This window comes from Apis mellifera, linkage group LG16, assembly GCF_003254395.2.
Source record: "Apis mellifera strain DH4 linkage group LG16, Amel_HAv3.1, whole genome shotgun sequence".
In the NCBI taxonomy this organism is placed as follows: Eukaryota; Metazoa; Arthropoda; class Insecta; order Hymenoptera; family Apidae; genus Apis; species Apis mellifera.
In genome coordinates, this window is record NC_037653.1 from 6355986 (window position 1) to 6372673 (window position 16688).

General features: G+C 40.9%; 1 protein-coding gene across 2 annotated transcripts in view; it reads left to right on the forward strand.

The window, feature by feature from the left end:
* LOC410657 (inhibitory POU protein) overlaps nt 1-4049 on the forward strand; it is a 38475-nt gene extending 34426 nt beyond the window's left edge. For both annotated transcript variants that reach the window (XM_006563158.3, XM_394134.5), the window contains exon 4: nt 1979-4049. In XM_006563158.3, the coding sequence (XP_006563221.1) occupies nt 1979-2743 (765 nt within the window). In that variant the 3' untranslated portion in view covers nt 2744-4049. The remainder of the gene's footprint in view (nt 1-1978) is intronic.
* The last annotated feature ends 12639 nt before the right edge of the window (nt 4050-16688 follow it).

Consider the following 16688-nt stretch of genomic DNA (forward strand, 5'->3'; position numbering starts at 1 on the left):
AGAGAGAGAAAAAGAACGAAGAAGAAATAAGATAGTACATCGAAAAGTATAACTTTTTTTTTTTCCTATAAGAAGAAACACGCAGCATCACAGCAAAATTCGCTTCAAAAAAAAAAAAAGTAAGTCCGCAGGCATCGAGTCCGCCCCATTAATTCAATCGCAATTTGCTGCTTGTCGTATCGGTGTTTTTATGCTAATACAAACAATCTGATGAGTGGATGATGGGACGGGCAGTAGGGTGGAAGCCGACTCCGATGCTCACCGACCCGGAATGATCTTCCCGAGCGTAGGGGCGTTGCTCGTGTATTATCTCGCCATTGGGACGATTCGTAACGCACGCAGGGCGTAACGCGATCAATTTCTTCCTTTTCTTTTTTCCCCAATATTCACCCCTCCCTGACCACCTCAAAACCCGAAGGAAACGAATTATTTATAATAATTTCGTCCTTCGTGAATCGTGATGAATCCGTTGATGAAATTTGCCATTTCTTTTCTTCTCTCTTCATTTATTTATCAGCAAAAATTTTTTAAAATTCGAACATTACGATTCTTAATATTATCCCTGTTGTATATCTGTATCCATTAGCCGCCCATTAAATATTTCCACGAGAAGTGGTCGAGGATATAGCTTGGAATATCGAAGGAAAAACACTTTTTTACAATACTCGTTAATCCCAATTCCATATATATATATATATATATAAAATATCATCGTATACCTCGATCCCTGTTATCAACCTCCGTCCGTACAATTCGCCGTTTCTGGCTTCCCGCAGTGCGGTGGCCGCCCTTCTCTCGCTTACATCTCCCTCCCCCTCCTAACCGTACACAGATGGTCAAACAGCAAGTGTCCCATAAAGTCTGGCCGTTTTTACACGCAGAAGGGGATAGCTTGACTTCGATTTCAATAATTCGACATTGGTGTTCCTAACCGATTTCTAACGCTAGTTTCGCGTCAGTTTGGCGCAAACAGAGGAGAATAACTCGCGCAGACCCTCTCTTTTCTTTTTCTCTTTGGATTCGAGAGAGAGAGAGGGATAGAAGGGAGAGACGGATAGATAGATAGAGACTAACCCTAGCGTCGTGTCAGCGTAATGATGAAATATTGCGGGGGGTCTCTGGGGCCCAACCGTATATATATATACGCCCCTGGGCTAGTCCCTGCCTCTGCTACGTATTCGCCTACGTATCCACCATCCTCCTCCAACCCCTTTCCTTCCCTTTCGCGCCGCCACCCGCAACTCCCCTGCATTTCTGATGTAACTATGCTATTCCGGGCCACCCCTGGACCGAAACCGTGCCATCCAGTTAGCTCGCTACGCTGCATATTCTCGTGAGAATAAATGTTTCGTACACACCAGCACGTACGTGCGTTCTCGCACGCATACGCGTCACGCCCTGTGTGTGTATATATATATATATATAGAATGTCACATGTAGCGTTCATCGAAGCTCAGTCTCGATCAGTCACATTAGGCTCTTTTCTTTTTTTTCTATATTTTTTTTTTTTTTTTTTTGGTAGAATTTTGGTGGATAAGGGAAAGAGAGAGAGGAAGAGAGTAAAAGAGAGAGCGCGTTGCGCCACTCTCTTAGGAGGAAAAATATGAAGGGAGCTCATAAATAATTTGTAAGGGGTCGCGCACACACCGTGCTCGCTACCACGACCACGCCACGTGCTGCATAATTGTGCGTGCTAGTTTGTAGCACGTTTCATCTCCCCACCTCCATTCGCTCTTCAACAATGTAATTGGTACAATCACGTTACAATTACGATTCGAAGATCTCGATTCTTTTTCCAATATACATCTAACATCTCTTGTAAAAAGGAGGTTAGATTAGATTAGCTCCCTTCTTCTTTCTCGCTTAATTAATCACAATTTGTTTCCAACCCCGTTCAAAAATCCGGTGGAAAATTAGAAGAAAAAAAGATTGATATTGCGCGTGAGAGAGAGAAAAACGTGTAACCTGTACGTTGCAGATGAGCCATCCGGGGATGGAGAGTCTGGACATGCTGGACCCGGCGAACTCGATGACCACGTTGACGCCCATGTCGGAGAACACGGGCGGCGGGCCGGGGCACCACACGGGCATCCACGGCCCCTCCGTTTACGGCGGCATGAACGGGATGATGGGCCACCACCACCACCACGGGAACCTGGGCGGCGGGGGTGGCAGCGTGCCGCATCCGGCGCACCATCATCCGGCCATGGCGGCGGCTGCCGCGGCCGCGGCCGCGGCCGGCCTCCACCCGGATGCGGACACCGATCCCAGAGAATTGGAGGCGTTCGCGGAGAGGTTCAAGCAGAGGCGCATCAAGCTGGGCGTGACGCAGGCGGACGTGGGCAAGGCGTTGGCCAACCTGAAGCTGCCCGGTGTCGGCGCCCTGTCCCAGTCGACGATATGCCGATTCGAGTCCCTCACGTTGTCCCACAACAACATGATCGCGTTGAAGCCGATCCTCCAAGCGTGGCTCGAGGAGGCGGAGGCGCAGGCGAAGAACAAGAGGCGGGACCCGGACGCCCCGTCCGTGCTGCCCGCCGGGGAGAAGAAGAGGAAGAGGACCAGTATAGCAGCGCCCGAGAAACGATCGTTGGAGGCGTATTTCGCTGTCCAGCCGCGGCCGTCCGGCGAGAAGATCGCCGCGATCGCGGAGAAACTCGACCTGAAGAAGAACGTGGTCAGGGTGTGGTTCTGCAACCAGCGGCAGAAGCAGAAGCGCATGAAATTCGCTGCCCAACATTGACCCGAGGGTGGCTTGTGACAGCAAAACTGACCGTACCAGTTGCCCAGTCTCGAGCCTAAACCAGAGCCCTTGACCGAGTTCCAGGGGTGGCCGTAAAGGAGAGGAAGGGAGGAAGGGTAGCGGGAAGGGGATCGAGAATTGCCAGGAAAAATCGAGGCAAGGTGGAGGCGGCTGGTTTCTCGATCTCGTAGTAAGGAGATCCCGCTGTAATCGATGGATGGCTCGACGCTGTGGCTGTAAGCGAAGTCAAAGACTGTCACAGGCTTGATAAGATATTCGATATCTCGCGATCATTGCGTGCGATGCTCTCGACGACGCGTAATCTGCCGGCGGATTTTCACACCGGTGACGATAACCGATCGCTTGCCCCTTTCGCGAAATCTCTTCCCATTCATTCGAGAAGAAATTGGATTCGACGAGATGCTTATTGAAATTTCTAAAAGTCTATTTTTCGAGAGAGATATATGTAGAGAGAAAAGTGCGCGAGAATATCGCGTGGAATGGCGTGAAAGGAGCGTGACGCGAGGAAAGGCTGGATCAAATCATCTGTAAAGTGAGATAGAATTTGCGAAACGTATCGGCCACGATCGATGCGATAAAAAAGTTTACGAGCGTGTCATCCACCCTTGAACCAACCTCGTCTGGAAATCCAGTCCTCGATTTTTTCCTCCACCTCGAACTTTATCATTTCCAAAGTTTATCTTTCTTCAAATCCCGTTCGTAACGAATTGAAACAAAAGTATGTTTAAAATTTTCCAAATACTCTCGCGTACTTTTAAAAATGAGAATACGAGATACGATTAAAGGAAATAATTGGGAAACAATTGAATGGAAAAGAAATTATGTTTTCGCCATGTATATCTCGTCGCGAAGAGGATTTTTTCGCGAACAGGTGGAAAGCGATCGATCGCAGTAAACGTAAAATATCGTCGAATGCGTCTTGGAAAGTACAATTCGAAACATAAAAATATAAAAAAGTACGTATTGTTATAAATAATCGACGCGTGGATACGATCGCGCCGAAGAAAATAAAAGTGATATTAATCCTAATGAAGACACTCGGTGCAGTGTAAAAAAAAAAAAAAGAAAAAAAAAGTGAAGAGAGAGAGAGAGAGAGAGAGAGAGAAGTGTGCGTGCGAAGAGAGCAAGAGTGAAACGTACACTCGATATACTCGATCCCGGAACGAGATCTTTTGTCTAATGTTACGTTGTACGCTCGAAACATTCGATCAAACAATTATTATAACAAATAACAAATAATACTTCGAATGATTCGAAGAAAGTTTCTCGATGAATTCTCCACAAAATTCAACATCGTATCTTTATTGGCAAACAAGATATTCGAATTTTTCCAACGATATTTATTATTCTTCGATTCAAGAATTTTCGATTCTCGTAATCAACACGAACGGACGCCGTTCCATTTCCAAACGTTGGATTCCGTTCCGGGTGGCGGTGTATCGATTAGCGAAATGCGCGAGGCAAGGATGAAAGGAAGAGCGAAAGGGAGTGAGAAGCCGAGATGGGAGGAGGAGGAGGAAGAAGAAGAAGAAGAAAAAAAAAAGGGTGGGGCGGGGGTAGGGGAAGGAGGGAGGGAGGGAGGGGGGGAGAGAGGAAGTTGAGAGGATGTATTACGTAGTGATATTGGACAATCAGTGAAAAGACTGTATCATATCATATTGAAGCAATACAGTAGTATTAGTCGACGAATTAACGAACTTTATTTGTACTTTTTCGCGATCAACCGCGCCTCCCCCGTGCACCGAGAAATTTCGAGAAAAATAATCGGGGAGGGGGAGGGGACTAAAACAAAAGGAAATTTCGGACATTAATTTCATCACTTTTACAAAGTAAAAAAATAAATAGAGAAATTATCGTGCAATATTTTCAAACGAAATCGGAGTAGAACAGTTCGCGTTGCATCGCGGGAGCGCGGTTGATCGCACGGACGAAACACTCAGAAATTGATATTATCTCTCGACTCTCGAAAGAAAATGGTCGCTCTCTGTACATTTTACATCAGCGCGGTGTGCGATTATTATATTTTTTTTTTTTTTTTTGTTTCGATTCGAACGATTTCGTTGTCCCTTCCCCTCGTCGTGACAACGAAATTCGTTTAAACTCGTGAATTAAGGAAAAAAAAGAAAAAGAAGAAGAATAAGTAAATAAATATAGAGAGAGAGAGAGAGAGACGAAATCCTCGTTACATACATACATACAACTAACTGTGCATGCCAGAGCCGATCACCAGCCGGGATCGTATGATCGAGGCTAGTGTGAAAAAAAAAGAAGAAGAAGAAAAAAATAATAATAATAACCGTGGATACATATGCGTGTGTAATACATACAGGTGTGTGATCGGGCTCGAATATCCGCGTGCAATATCGAGCAATACAAGCGAGGATGTTCGACTAAGAGAGTGAAGAGCGGCGTGTCATTACTACTACTACTACTAGTTAAAAAATAAAGTAAGCGGAAGGATGGTAGCCATTTTTAAATTGTACATACGTAAGAGGATAGGTATTTTCTAGAAGAGTAATAGCCATGTTGCCATTCTACTAGGTGATGGAGAGAACAAAAAGAAAAAAAAAAAGATTCTAGTGCAATATAGAGTTTAAAGATTATTATTATTATTATTATTATTATTATTATCATCATGATTAATTATCATTATTATTATTATTATTATATTCTCTATGTTATTTTGTCCATCTATCTCCGTTCGGCTCGATTCGAATCATTGTCGCCGAATATTATTACATCTCGAACGGATGCGTCGTTTAATTTTCTCTTTCTTTCTTTCTTTTTTTTTTCTTCTTCTTCTTCTTCTTTTTCTTTCCAAAGTTCGTATACGTATAAATTCATTTCTTTGTTTTCGTTACGTCGGAAAATAAAAATTATTTCCACGCGCGTGCGTAAGGGGATTCGCGCGAAACAGCTTTTCGAGGAGAGAGAGAGAGAGAGAAAAAGAGGAAAAAAAGGGACCGATTTATCGCCCTCGGGAACATATTTCCAATTCCAGGCGGACGATCGCGCCGATGTCCGTCGTCGTAGTAGCTAGTTTTTATTCGCTCGTCTATCGATCCCCTGCCCTGTTTCCTTCGGAAATTACAGTGTTTTTCCTGTACACGATTCCTGGTGTACGATTACCTGTGATGCCTCGAGGTATATATGAATATCAATTTTTCGATTCGTTTCGTAATAAATACGCGAAAAGGCCGGCGGGTGAAAGCCTTCGAGTCAAGCCTTCGAGTTGAAGCCCCCGTTTCCACGTTTCCTCCATCTTTCCCCCTTTTCCCGCTTCCCATTTCTGAAACGAAACGAATGTGCGGGACACGCGATGTGTGATACCGATAAATCTGTAAGTATATATATATATACATATATATATATATATCCCCGCCCCTCCCCACCTCCTCCCGACTTTTCTACAATTTAATCGGGACACGCGATTATCGATGACTTCGATGTTTAAAACAAGAGGCACGATGTAAAAGAAAACGTGATCGTATCGTACTCGTCGGACACTCGCGGGATATATATATATATATATATATATATATGTATGTATGTATATTCATTTGAAATTAATTTCGAAAAGGGATATAAATCGGATGAGAAATAAGAAAATTTTTCTTCGATTTGTTAGAGCTCGAAAAGATGCAAAAATTTAGAGATACTTTGTGTACAGTGTTGAATGAAATTTCAAGATTTCTGCCACGAAATTTTTTTTCTAGAAAAATATACAATCCGTTTGATTCAGAGATTCTTTTCTATAATTTCAATTTTTCTAAAAATTTCAACAAAATTCTTACTGTGGAAAACAACGACATATATATACTTGTTCTTTCGAGTCATCGAACAATTCCTCCTTTAATCTTAAGAATCGCAGTCCGACACTTATACATCGCGATCGTTTTTTTTTTTTTTAAGATGACGAGGATCTTTCTTTTTCGAAAGACGACACGTTCCGCAATTAAAAGACAGGGTAAACAAGTCATATCGCAATATGCTTTTAAAACGATTAATTACTAATCGTAACGTACATCTAGGAGCCTTGCTGTTTGGCGCGAGTAGGTATATGTACCGTGGACATTTTTCCCGCCGATTCTTCGAATTTTCGAAGAAGAAGAAAAAAAAAACAAGAAAGGAAAACGAGTCGTTTTTTAATTCTATATATATATATATATTTAAGATGGAAAAGGATTTAGACCATTTTGCATATATACACGTGTACATAATCGATCGATCGAACGAAATCGATGAGAAAAAAGATTACGTTTATCTTTTTTTTTTCCCTTTTTCGCATTATCCGCGACAAGATGCGAGATGGAAGTTTGGTATCCTTTATTTTACTTTCGATCGTGCCCCATCACGATTTGCGCATTCATTCACGATACGATCCCCTCGAATCTTACGAATCTCTAAGTAAAAGAAAAGAAAAAAAAAAAAAGAAAAAAAAAATAAAACTCGACTAAACTCTTTTTCATGTACTCTCTGCGTGCCAAGTTGTACTTCGAAGCAACGTCTTTAAAACGGACTCTTGAAATAAAAAAAAAAAAAAAAAAGAAGAAGAGAAAAGACGAAAAAACTACCGTTATATCGAGATATGCATGTACAATCCGGTATGTCCTTGAATTTAGCAGTAAGGGAACGAATTTCTCGAAAACTTTTTACTATCGTGGATAAATCGGGTGTGAAATACTTTGTGTGTACATATTGTTCTACGTTTACGATAATTGCAAACACGTAACCAGGTCGGTGTCGAGCGCGCGATTCGATGATTCGAAATTCGTAAATTCGAGTGTAATAAATTTTTAAAGATTGGAGGGAAAGATTCTTTCTTTTAAATCTTTTATATACATAAAAATATACGTTACGAAATAACGAGTTGAAAAAAAAATTGTTTTTATCTTTTATAATTTTCATCTCTTCACGAATCATCTCGCGCGCACTCCACTCGTATACTCGATTCGAATTTTCCGAAGAATGGAAGGCAATGAGGATATAAAAAAGGAAGAAAAGAAAAAAAGAAAAACCATCGAAGTGGTCGCGTATACCTACATGCGTGAAAGATACTTGTGTATATAATATACATAATATAGGCGCGTTATTTATTATTTAATTTAATAAAACTCGTTTCGAAATGCTTGATCGAGAGAGAGAGAGAGAGAGAGAGACGTATTAACCGAAGAGAGAGAGAGAGAGAGAAAGGAAAGATTTGTATAAAGGATTACGAGAACTACTAATTAGTATAAATAATTAACTATTCGACAATTAGATTGAATGTTCAATAATAAATCTAAATGAAGCCAAAATGAATTGTTAATAAACTTTCAATCTTACTCATAGGTGTATGCGTGATCAGTTTTTAAAAATCTGACTTTTCGTTCGATTCGATTCGTCGTGATCGTGATGAGATAATAATCGATATATAATCGTTTCTCTTTTTTTCGCGGCCTTCGCGGGAAAAATTCACCCATCCTTTCGTTCATCTTCTTAAAAATTGTACACTATTTTCGAAAGTTCTACTCTATTATTTCTTATTCATTAATCGTAAAGAAAAAGGAGAAAGAAGAAGAAACACGACACACAACACTTTTCATCGAGGGAAACAATTTAGAGATTAACAAATTATTATTCTTTTATTCGAATACTTGAAGGAAAAAATCGGATACTTTTGTTCGTTGAAAAAAAAAAAAAATCGAGGAGAAAAATTCGGGTACATAATCTTTAAGAGTATTATATTCGGGATAATACTTGAGAAGAATTATTGATCGATTTCGAATTCGTTGTATAGAGAGCGAACGGGATTTGGTCGGAGAGGGAAAGAAAGGGGAGAATTTCTGTAAGATATAATTAATAATAAAACAGAGAGAAGCTCTAAGCAAGAAAAGCTTAATTACGAACACCATTTATGAGTAAGAGCGTAATTGACGAACGATATAATAAACGTAATAAAGACATATCATAAAAAAAAAAAAAAAGTATTAGTCTAATTTGCCTGATATTGTAGAATTTATATGTAAATATGTTGCGTGCAACTTGGAACAACGTTCTGAGGCGATGTAAAGTTTAATGAATTATTTGAAAAGGTATATAGAGAAGAAGAAGAAAGTGAGGAGAGAAAGTGAGGAGAGAACGAAGGAAGGAAAGTAAAAGAGGCGAGACCATTTATGGTTATTAGTTATCCACGTTTCCTCGTTTAATTCGTGTAAAGCTTTCCATTTCGATTTCTTATTCGTCGTTTAGAACAGTTTCATCAATTTGTATATATAATCGAAAAAGAAGAAGAAGAAGAAGAACCTTAAATGTCCTTTGTAAATTGTTATGTAATAATTGACTACGCACTAGTTAAATTCTATTATCCGCTTCTCGAGTATACACATTTATACTCCACGATATACGTATCGATTTGATTGACGGCGCATTTACGTCGCGGAAGGAAAGTGAATCGTTCGTGTCGCGTTTTATGGTGCAAAGAATTTTTGTAAAATTCTGTCGATCTATATAGTGTACGATAGTTTCTAAACTAACGGGATTTCTCATTTCTTCAAAAGAAAACGAACTCGAAACGAATAGTTTTGTTCGATCTCGATTCGAGACTCTTCGAAGAAAAAAAGAAAGAAAGAAAGAAAGAAAGAAAAACGAATCGGTGAACAAATTTGTAGATTACTAGTGTAAAGAGAAAGTTCAAAGAGGCGAAACAAATTTTTTCTTAAAAAAAAGGGAAACGAAACTACTAGGTGAAAAATGTTCTTAAAAATATACACGTACATACATACATATATACATATATACACACATACACACACACACCAAATTGCGCGCAATGTAAGAGAAAGGAAAGGGAAAAGGATTTTCCTCCATGTACATATCATGTGCCATAACTCATTTACTATACTTTGTGTCCAACTTTGTTCCAAGTATCTATTCAATTATAAATATTATAGTATAATAAAGTAAACCTTGATGTTATTGATAAATTTGTATCTTTTTACCCTTCTCGACCCTCCCTTTGATTGACAATTAAAGCATCATCATTATCATTATTATTAATTCCATTTTCCACCCGTTCATCAATAATTATCGAAATTTAAATTCAATTTTTTTTTTGATTTTCAAGCGTATCACATTATTATTATTATTATTGCATTCCCTGGTTATAATACGAATAAATAATAATTTCATATACACGGTAATAAAATCTCATGCCGAGTTTTTATCGAACGAATTAGAGCCAGACGTGTGTCGCGTGCCGTGTCACACTATCGAGTATATATATTGTTATTATAAATTTATAAAGCGCGACACGAATAGACCGTTGAAAAGATTATTTGTCCAAATCAGGAAATCGCGCTTCTCGCTAAAATGATTAATACAGTCAGATATTAGATTTCCTTCGCTTCCTCGCCTTCCTCCTCCCCCTCCTCCTCCTCCCTCTTCCAAATGAAAAACACCATCCCTCAATAATTTAACCCGGGTATTAATCAGGTTAATGCGATCCTCCTTCTTCGTCCCTCCCTACCCTCTTCTTTTCGTTAAAATTCGTTCGTTAAAGGGAAATTGCTCTCGAGATTCGATAGAAGCTTATCAGATCGCGCGACGTGTAAAAGCATTCTCACATTCTCGTCCCCATGCTCGATATTTAACATCGTGGACGCGAAGTAAATTTACCCCTCGACGATTACCCTCGACGAACAAGGGAGGGGAAGCAGTTCGAGATCAAAGTTCGAGGGCAAATTCGTGCGACGAATTCTTCTCGAACAACTCTGTGCTGTGCTGAGGAGGAGGAGGAGGAGGGGAAAGTTGGAGGAGGAAAGGAAAAAAGGCCGCGAGGGAAAACGAGTTTATAGTATCTGCTGATTAATTGGTACAGCGTGTAAACATTAGGTACGAGGTACCTAAGGCTTGTTTGCCTGTGTACACACGGCTCATAAGGATAGAAGAGTGTATATATATATATATATATATACATATATATATGGGGGTCGTTCAATACGAGCGAGCCTACCACTCTCGACACGACACACGACTCGTGCACTCAGCGTGGAACATGTGGCGGCCGTGTAAGCCTAACCCATGTAGCCTTTGTGTTACAAATCATGTTTATATTATCGCTACACTTGTGCGGTTCTAACCGGTGCAGCGCCGCCACGGCGCGCCCACTCGTTCTCGATGACCCAATAGCCTGGGGGAGGGCGGAGGCAATTTACCTTAAGGCCCTGCTTTGATTAGTTTAATTTTTCGGGATCGAGACGTGCACCAGGCTCGCTCGAAATTCATCTCGACGACCGAATTTCTTGAAAACCTTCGATCTTCCTCGACGATTTTTTGGATACAAATAGGGAAAAATTATATGAAGAGAATTATATTGCTCGAAATTCCTTCTCCTCGTGGAAACCAATCTCTCTTGTCTTGGTGGAGGAGGAAAGGAATTGTATATAAGTTTTCCAAGAAAGCCGCGGACATTAGATCTCTCCTCGTAAAAGTTATTTCGACACAATGGCCATCCTCATGAATGATGCACCTGCCGCAGAATTATCAAACTTGTGCGACATTGTTGCGGGGCTAGACGCGTGGCTGGCCGCACAAAGGGTTTCGTGACACGCAAAATTGAGCGAAGGGGAGGGAGGAAACGAACGAAGGGATGGATGCGACGCGGCATCCGGCGAGAGAGCGAAGCGGAAATAAAATGGAGAGAGAGAGAGATAAAGGGAAAAGAGAAAATATGGGGTGGTGGGAAAGAAAAGGCAAATATCCAAGATGCCGTGACAGTGAGAGGCCGTTGTGTACGGCCAAGATATAACGGTCACGGGGCGCAGGAGCTGGCGACGCGAGACCCGAGCTGTGCCCGGTGAATTATACATGATACAGGAACACAATCACCTTTCCTCTCGACCTTCCTAACTCGGCCGAAAACCGCCCCTCAGCCTCGAACAGGCCTCCGCGCGGATGCCGATATCCCGGCCATCCTCACCGTCACAGCCACCGACACAGCTCCTCCAACTGCTTTTTTGGGAATACCCTCTTCCCTCCCCTGTCCGATTCTCTCTTCCCGGAAATGGAAATTGGAGAACTGTGTCAGATAACCGTGGATACGCTAATTCGAAGGAACGGTACGCGGGAGGATCGTTGTTGCATACGAAAATTTACCGGGATAAACCGGATTCGAAATGGGGATCGGTGTAAAATCTCTGGAACAATTCTTTTATTTTTTTCTATACATATATAAATTATCGAATTCGCTTTGGAAGAGAATTTTCGAAATTTCGAATCGGATTTAAAACGGGTCTTTACTTTTTCTCGCGTGGAAATTTAAAATAAAAAAATTAAGAGGGAAAGATTCGTATCGATGACGATTGGTATCTCCTCGTTACAAAATATTTAACCGGGACGAATAATTGACGGAGAAAAGAGAAAGAGAGAGAAGAGATGAAATGGGATTGGAGGAAGTGGAAAGATGAAATTCGGTCCTCCCTCCAGGTGACGAAATTAAACGCAACGAGGAGCCGGCGCAGGACAGGAGCTGTGCCGCGTTAATCCTTGATCTCATATTTAAGTGGGAAAGAGTTGGCGCCGGCCGTGCACCGGCGCTCTTTCTCGTATTTTTTTACGAGAGCGCTAATGGTGTCGAAAGACCCTCTCCCGCCTTGACGAGAGAGAATCTACCCTCGGCTTGCTTGCTCGCCCGTCTTAATTGAAAAAATATGAACTTTTTTGTCGTCGCCGGAGAGTACTTTGTCGCCCCACCCCTCCTTAATACCACCGCTGCCTTCCCTCCCGCTTTATTATAAAACATTGTAGTTTTGCGTACGAGAGATTAAGCCCTCCGCGCCGTCAACGTGGCAAATTGATTTAACCTACCCCCCCCTCCTTAAAAATAATTTCAAACCCATCTACTTCTTTCCTGTTTCTTCCTCTTGATACACTCGCCCGCGCAAATTCGTAAATTTATATCCGCGTTGCATTTTTCTTCGTTGAATTATTCCGCGAGGAAGAGGGGAGGGGGGAGGAAGGAAAAAAGACAAGAAGAAGGAAAAATATTCATCGGAGAGAATTGGTCGGGGAAAATTACAGACTTAAGGAAGATTATACTTTTTTCATGCCTGTTTGAAGATATAAAGTTAAATCCTCTCCTTCCTTTCTTCCTTTTTCCACTTCCATTTTCGCGCAAAGATGTAACGACTTTACCTCGACCTTTCCTATGGATTTTGAGAATCCATATATCCACGGTCATTCTATGGCTGCCTTCGAATCCGAATTTACTTTCCTTTACTTCTTGACTCGAATCCAAATGAAATTTCTCGAAAGAAGGAAATTTCTAAATGTTCGAAAACGAGCGTCTCCTTCTTTTCTTTACCACATTCTTCGTTTCGATTAATCGAAAATCGATGGCGTTAATCTTAACGATCCCGAACGCCGCGTTGTTTAAGACGCGGGAGAGAAAAAAGGAGGAAAAAGAAAGAGGAGGAGAAGAAGAAGAAGAAGAAGAAGAAAAACAAAAGCTGGCCCTCCGCTAATCAAAGTGTTTGCCTTCGTTTAATCCTAGCTTAGCGGAGACTTAAATATTCCTTGTAAACTCCCGTCCAACGTCGGGGATTACTAAATGGGAGCGGCAACGGAGGGTCTTGTCTTCGACTTAGCTAGAAAGTGGCAAGCTTCGCTGTAATAGGATAAGACCGCCGAGGAGTTTTCTTCGTCGTACGTGGACGCGTGCACCTATGTGTATCGGTGATGAAAGCATTTTCGACTATATATATGTATATATATATATATATATATACATATATATCCACGTTGACACACGACGAGAATATTTTTATAAAGATTACTGCTCACGCGTTTTTAAAACGTTTTACATTTTTCATGGTCAAATAAAAGATTCTCCATGCAAATATTCCACGAGTCTTTAATGTTTCGCCAATTTTATCCCTACAATTTTCTTCTTTGATTGTATCATTCTTAAGTTTGAAATTAGTTGTAGGAAGCATAGGAAAGAAAGTTGACAAATGATGGAGAATATTTTCAAAGATTATTCCTCACGCGTTTTTAAAACGTTTCTACGTTTTTCGTGATTAAATAAAAAATTGTTCCACGTAATCCACGTATTTAACGTTTCGCCAATTTTATCTTTATGATTCTTATGATTCTTCTTCGATTCGAAAAAATTGTATTATTCTCAAGTTTCAAATTAGTTGTAAGAAGAATATAGGAAAATGACGAGTATTCGACATGCCATATTTTCAAAGATTACTCCTCACGCGTTTTTAAAACATTTCTATATTTTTCGTGATTAAATAAAAGATTGTTTCCACATATTTAACGTTTCGTCAATTTTATCCCTATGATTTTCTTCTTCGATTCGAAAAATTGTATTGTTTTTCAAATTTCAAATTAGTTGTAGGGAGAGCGAAGCATAGGAAGTTCTACGTTTCTACATTTTTCATGGTCAAATAAAAGATTCTCCATGCAAATATTCTACGCTGTTTAACGTTTCGCCAATTTTATCTTTACGATTTTCCTCTTCGATTCCAAAAAATTGTATCGTTCTCAAGTTTTAAATTAGTTGTAAGGAGAGCAAAGCATAGGAAAGTGACGATTATTAGACACGAGAGAATATTTTCAAAGATTACTCCTCACGCGTTTTTGAAACGTTTCTACATTTTTCATGGTCAAATAAAAGATTGTTCCACGTAATCCACGTATTTAATGTTTCGCCATTTTTATCCATTTTTCTACGATTTTCCTCTTCGATTCGCGGGAAAGTTGTATCGTCAATTTGTGAATTTCATGGACGAGTTAACTTTTCCGCGAGAAGGAGAAGGGTTCGCGATTAATTGCGCGCGAGAATATTTATTAAAGATTACTCCTCACTCCGCGTTTTTAAAACTTTTCCTACTACTTTTCTAAATAAAAGATTCTCGATTCATTTTTATCCCTTCTTACGATTTCTCTCTTCGATTCGCGAAAAAATTCTATCGTCCTCGTCGAATTTCAATCGCGAAAGTGGACGAAATTAATATTTTTCTCTCAGAGGGAGAAGAACTCGTGATTAATTATATCCATTTTTATTACTATTATTATTATCAGTTGTAGGAAGGGCGACATGGTGAAATATAGAGGGTTGGCGAGTTGGCAAGTGACGGGTATTCGACACGCGAGACCGAGGAATCACTTTATAATTAGTCGCGGATACACGGAAACGCGGGATGCGTGCGCAAGCGTACGTAAAAGTCGAGCGCTAGGAGGTCAGTTGAAGAACAATGATGTAGACGGAGGGGGGTTGAAAAGAGAAGAGGGGTCGCAGACGGGTCTAATAAGGAGCAACCTACGAAAGAGGAGGGAGGAGAAAAAAAAAGAAAGAAGAAAAAGAAGAGAAAGCGCGTATACTTCTTCTATAGTTATAAAGCGTAGACGTAAACGATTCCTTTGTAAAAAAAAAAAAAAAAAATAATTAATAGAAACTGGACAATAAAAGAAAAAAGGGATACACCAGCGATTGTATTGAAGGTATATCGGGTGCGTGTAACGTTAAACGCAGCCGCGTGTCCGACCATTGTCACGAAGAAGAAAAGGACCCTCGTGTATCGATACAATACCCCGCCGATCTTTGATCCGATATAAAAGAAACGCTTCTTGAACAAGTGCCAAGTGATTATTATTATTACTATCCTCTCTATCGTCTCTGAAAATATAAATCCGCCTCTTAGAAGAATCTGAAAAAAAAGAAAGAAAATTAAAACCGGATCGAATCCGTGAAACTGAAGAGATTGAACCTTGCCAGAGACGCGATTCGATGATTAAATGATGATTTCGAGAGCGAATAGTCTCTTCGCGATTCATTGAAATCAATTACAGGCCGGATCCCGTTTCGTCTCCGGTCGCGGATCGCGTTTTCCACGCTTGCGAACTCAGCTGGAAGGATGGTGTATTGTATTGCGTCGTGGTATAGACAGAGAAACTATATGTATATATATATATATGTATGTATGTATAGCTGTAGAAGCCCCCCTCCCCCTATCCTACCCTAGCCTAGCCTGCCTCTCTCATCCCCCTCCCCCGGCGTGTGTGCCCGGGCTACACACGTTAAGAGAACGGGAGAAGTGTGTATGTTTTGAGAGCGGTATTATATCGAGCATAAAGAGCGGCCTCGTCCCAAGGGAATGCAGCGTGTGCGTGCTTGCATGCTCTATTCGCGACCCCCCCTCCCCCAACTTGGGACAAACCCCCCTTCTCGACGACCCTCGCTCCTCCAACCCCTTCCAACTTTCCTCGACAACCGCTCCCCCTCCGTTTCCTTCCACGCCACGCGGATGCCACCCTTCCAAATGGAACCGAACAGGTTGATAATCTTCGTATAATACAAAAACTCGTACTACGCTCGCCCCTATGTTGATGCAGTCTCTCCTCTCTATCTCTCTCTCTTTCTCTCTCCTTCTTTCTTCCTATCCTATTCTAACCTATTCTATTCTCATCTTATTAACACGTATCCCTCTCCTCTTCTTCTCGAAGGAGAAGAATATTTTTTCTCGAGAAGGAGGAATACTCGAAAGAGATAATAATAGAAACGCACGGCGAGTTCTCGATTCGAGACGATTCGAGGATAGGACAAATATCGCGTGCCTCCAATCCAATTTCGCGTGATTCAAATGACGTTATTACCCGAATAAATCGGCCTTATACTATAAAGTACGATTCCTTGCGTCCCTCACGTTATACGAGCAGGCCACCTCGTATATATATATATATATATATATATATATAAAACTCAAAGGAATGGTGAATTGAAGCGGGAACGGTTTGCCCGGGGAATTGGCGAGGATCGGTCAGCCAATACTCTTAAAAGATTAACGCGTTTCTTTTCTAGGTAGTGACGTGACATTAAAAGAAGAAAGAAGGAGGAGGAGGAGGAAGGGAAAAAGAGGAAACTATGTTAGCTGCG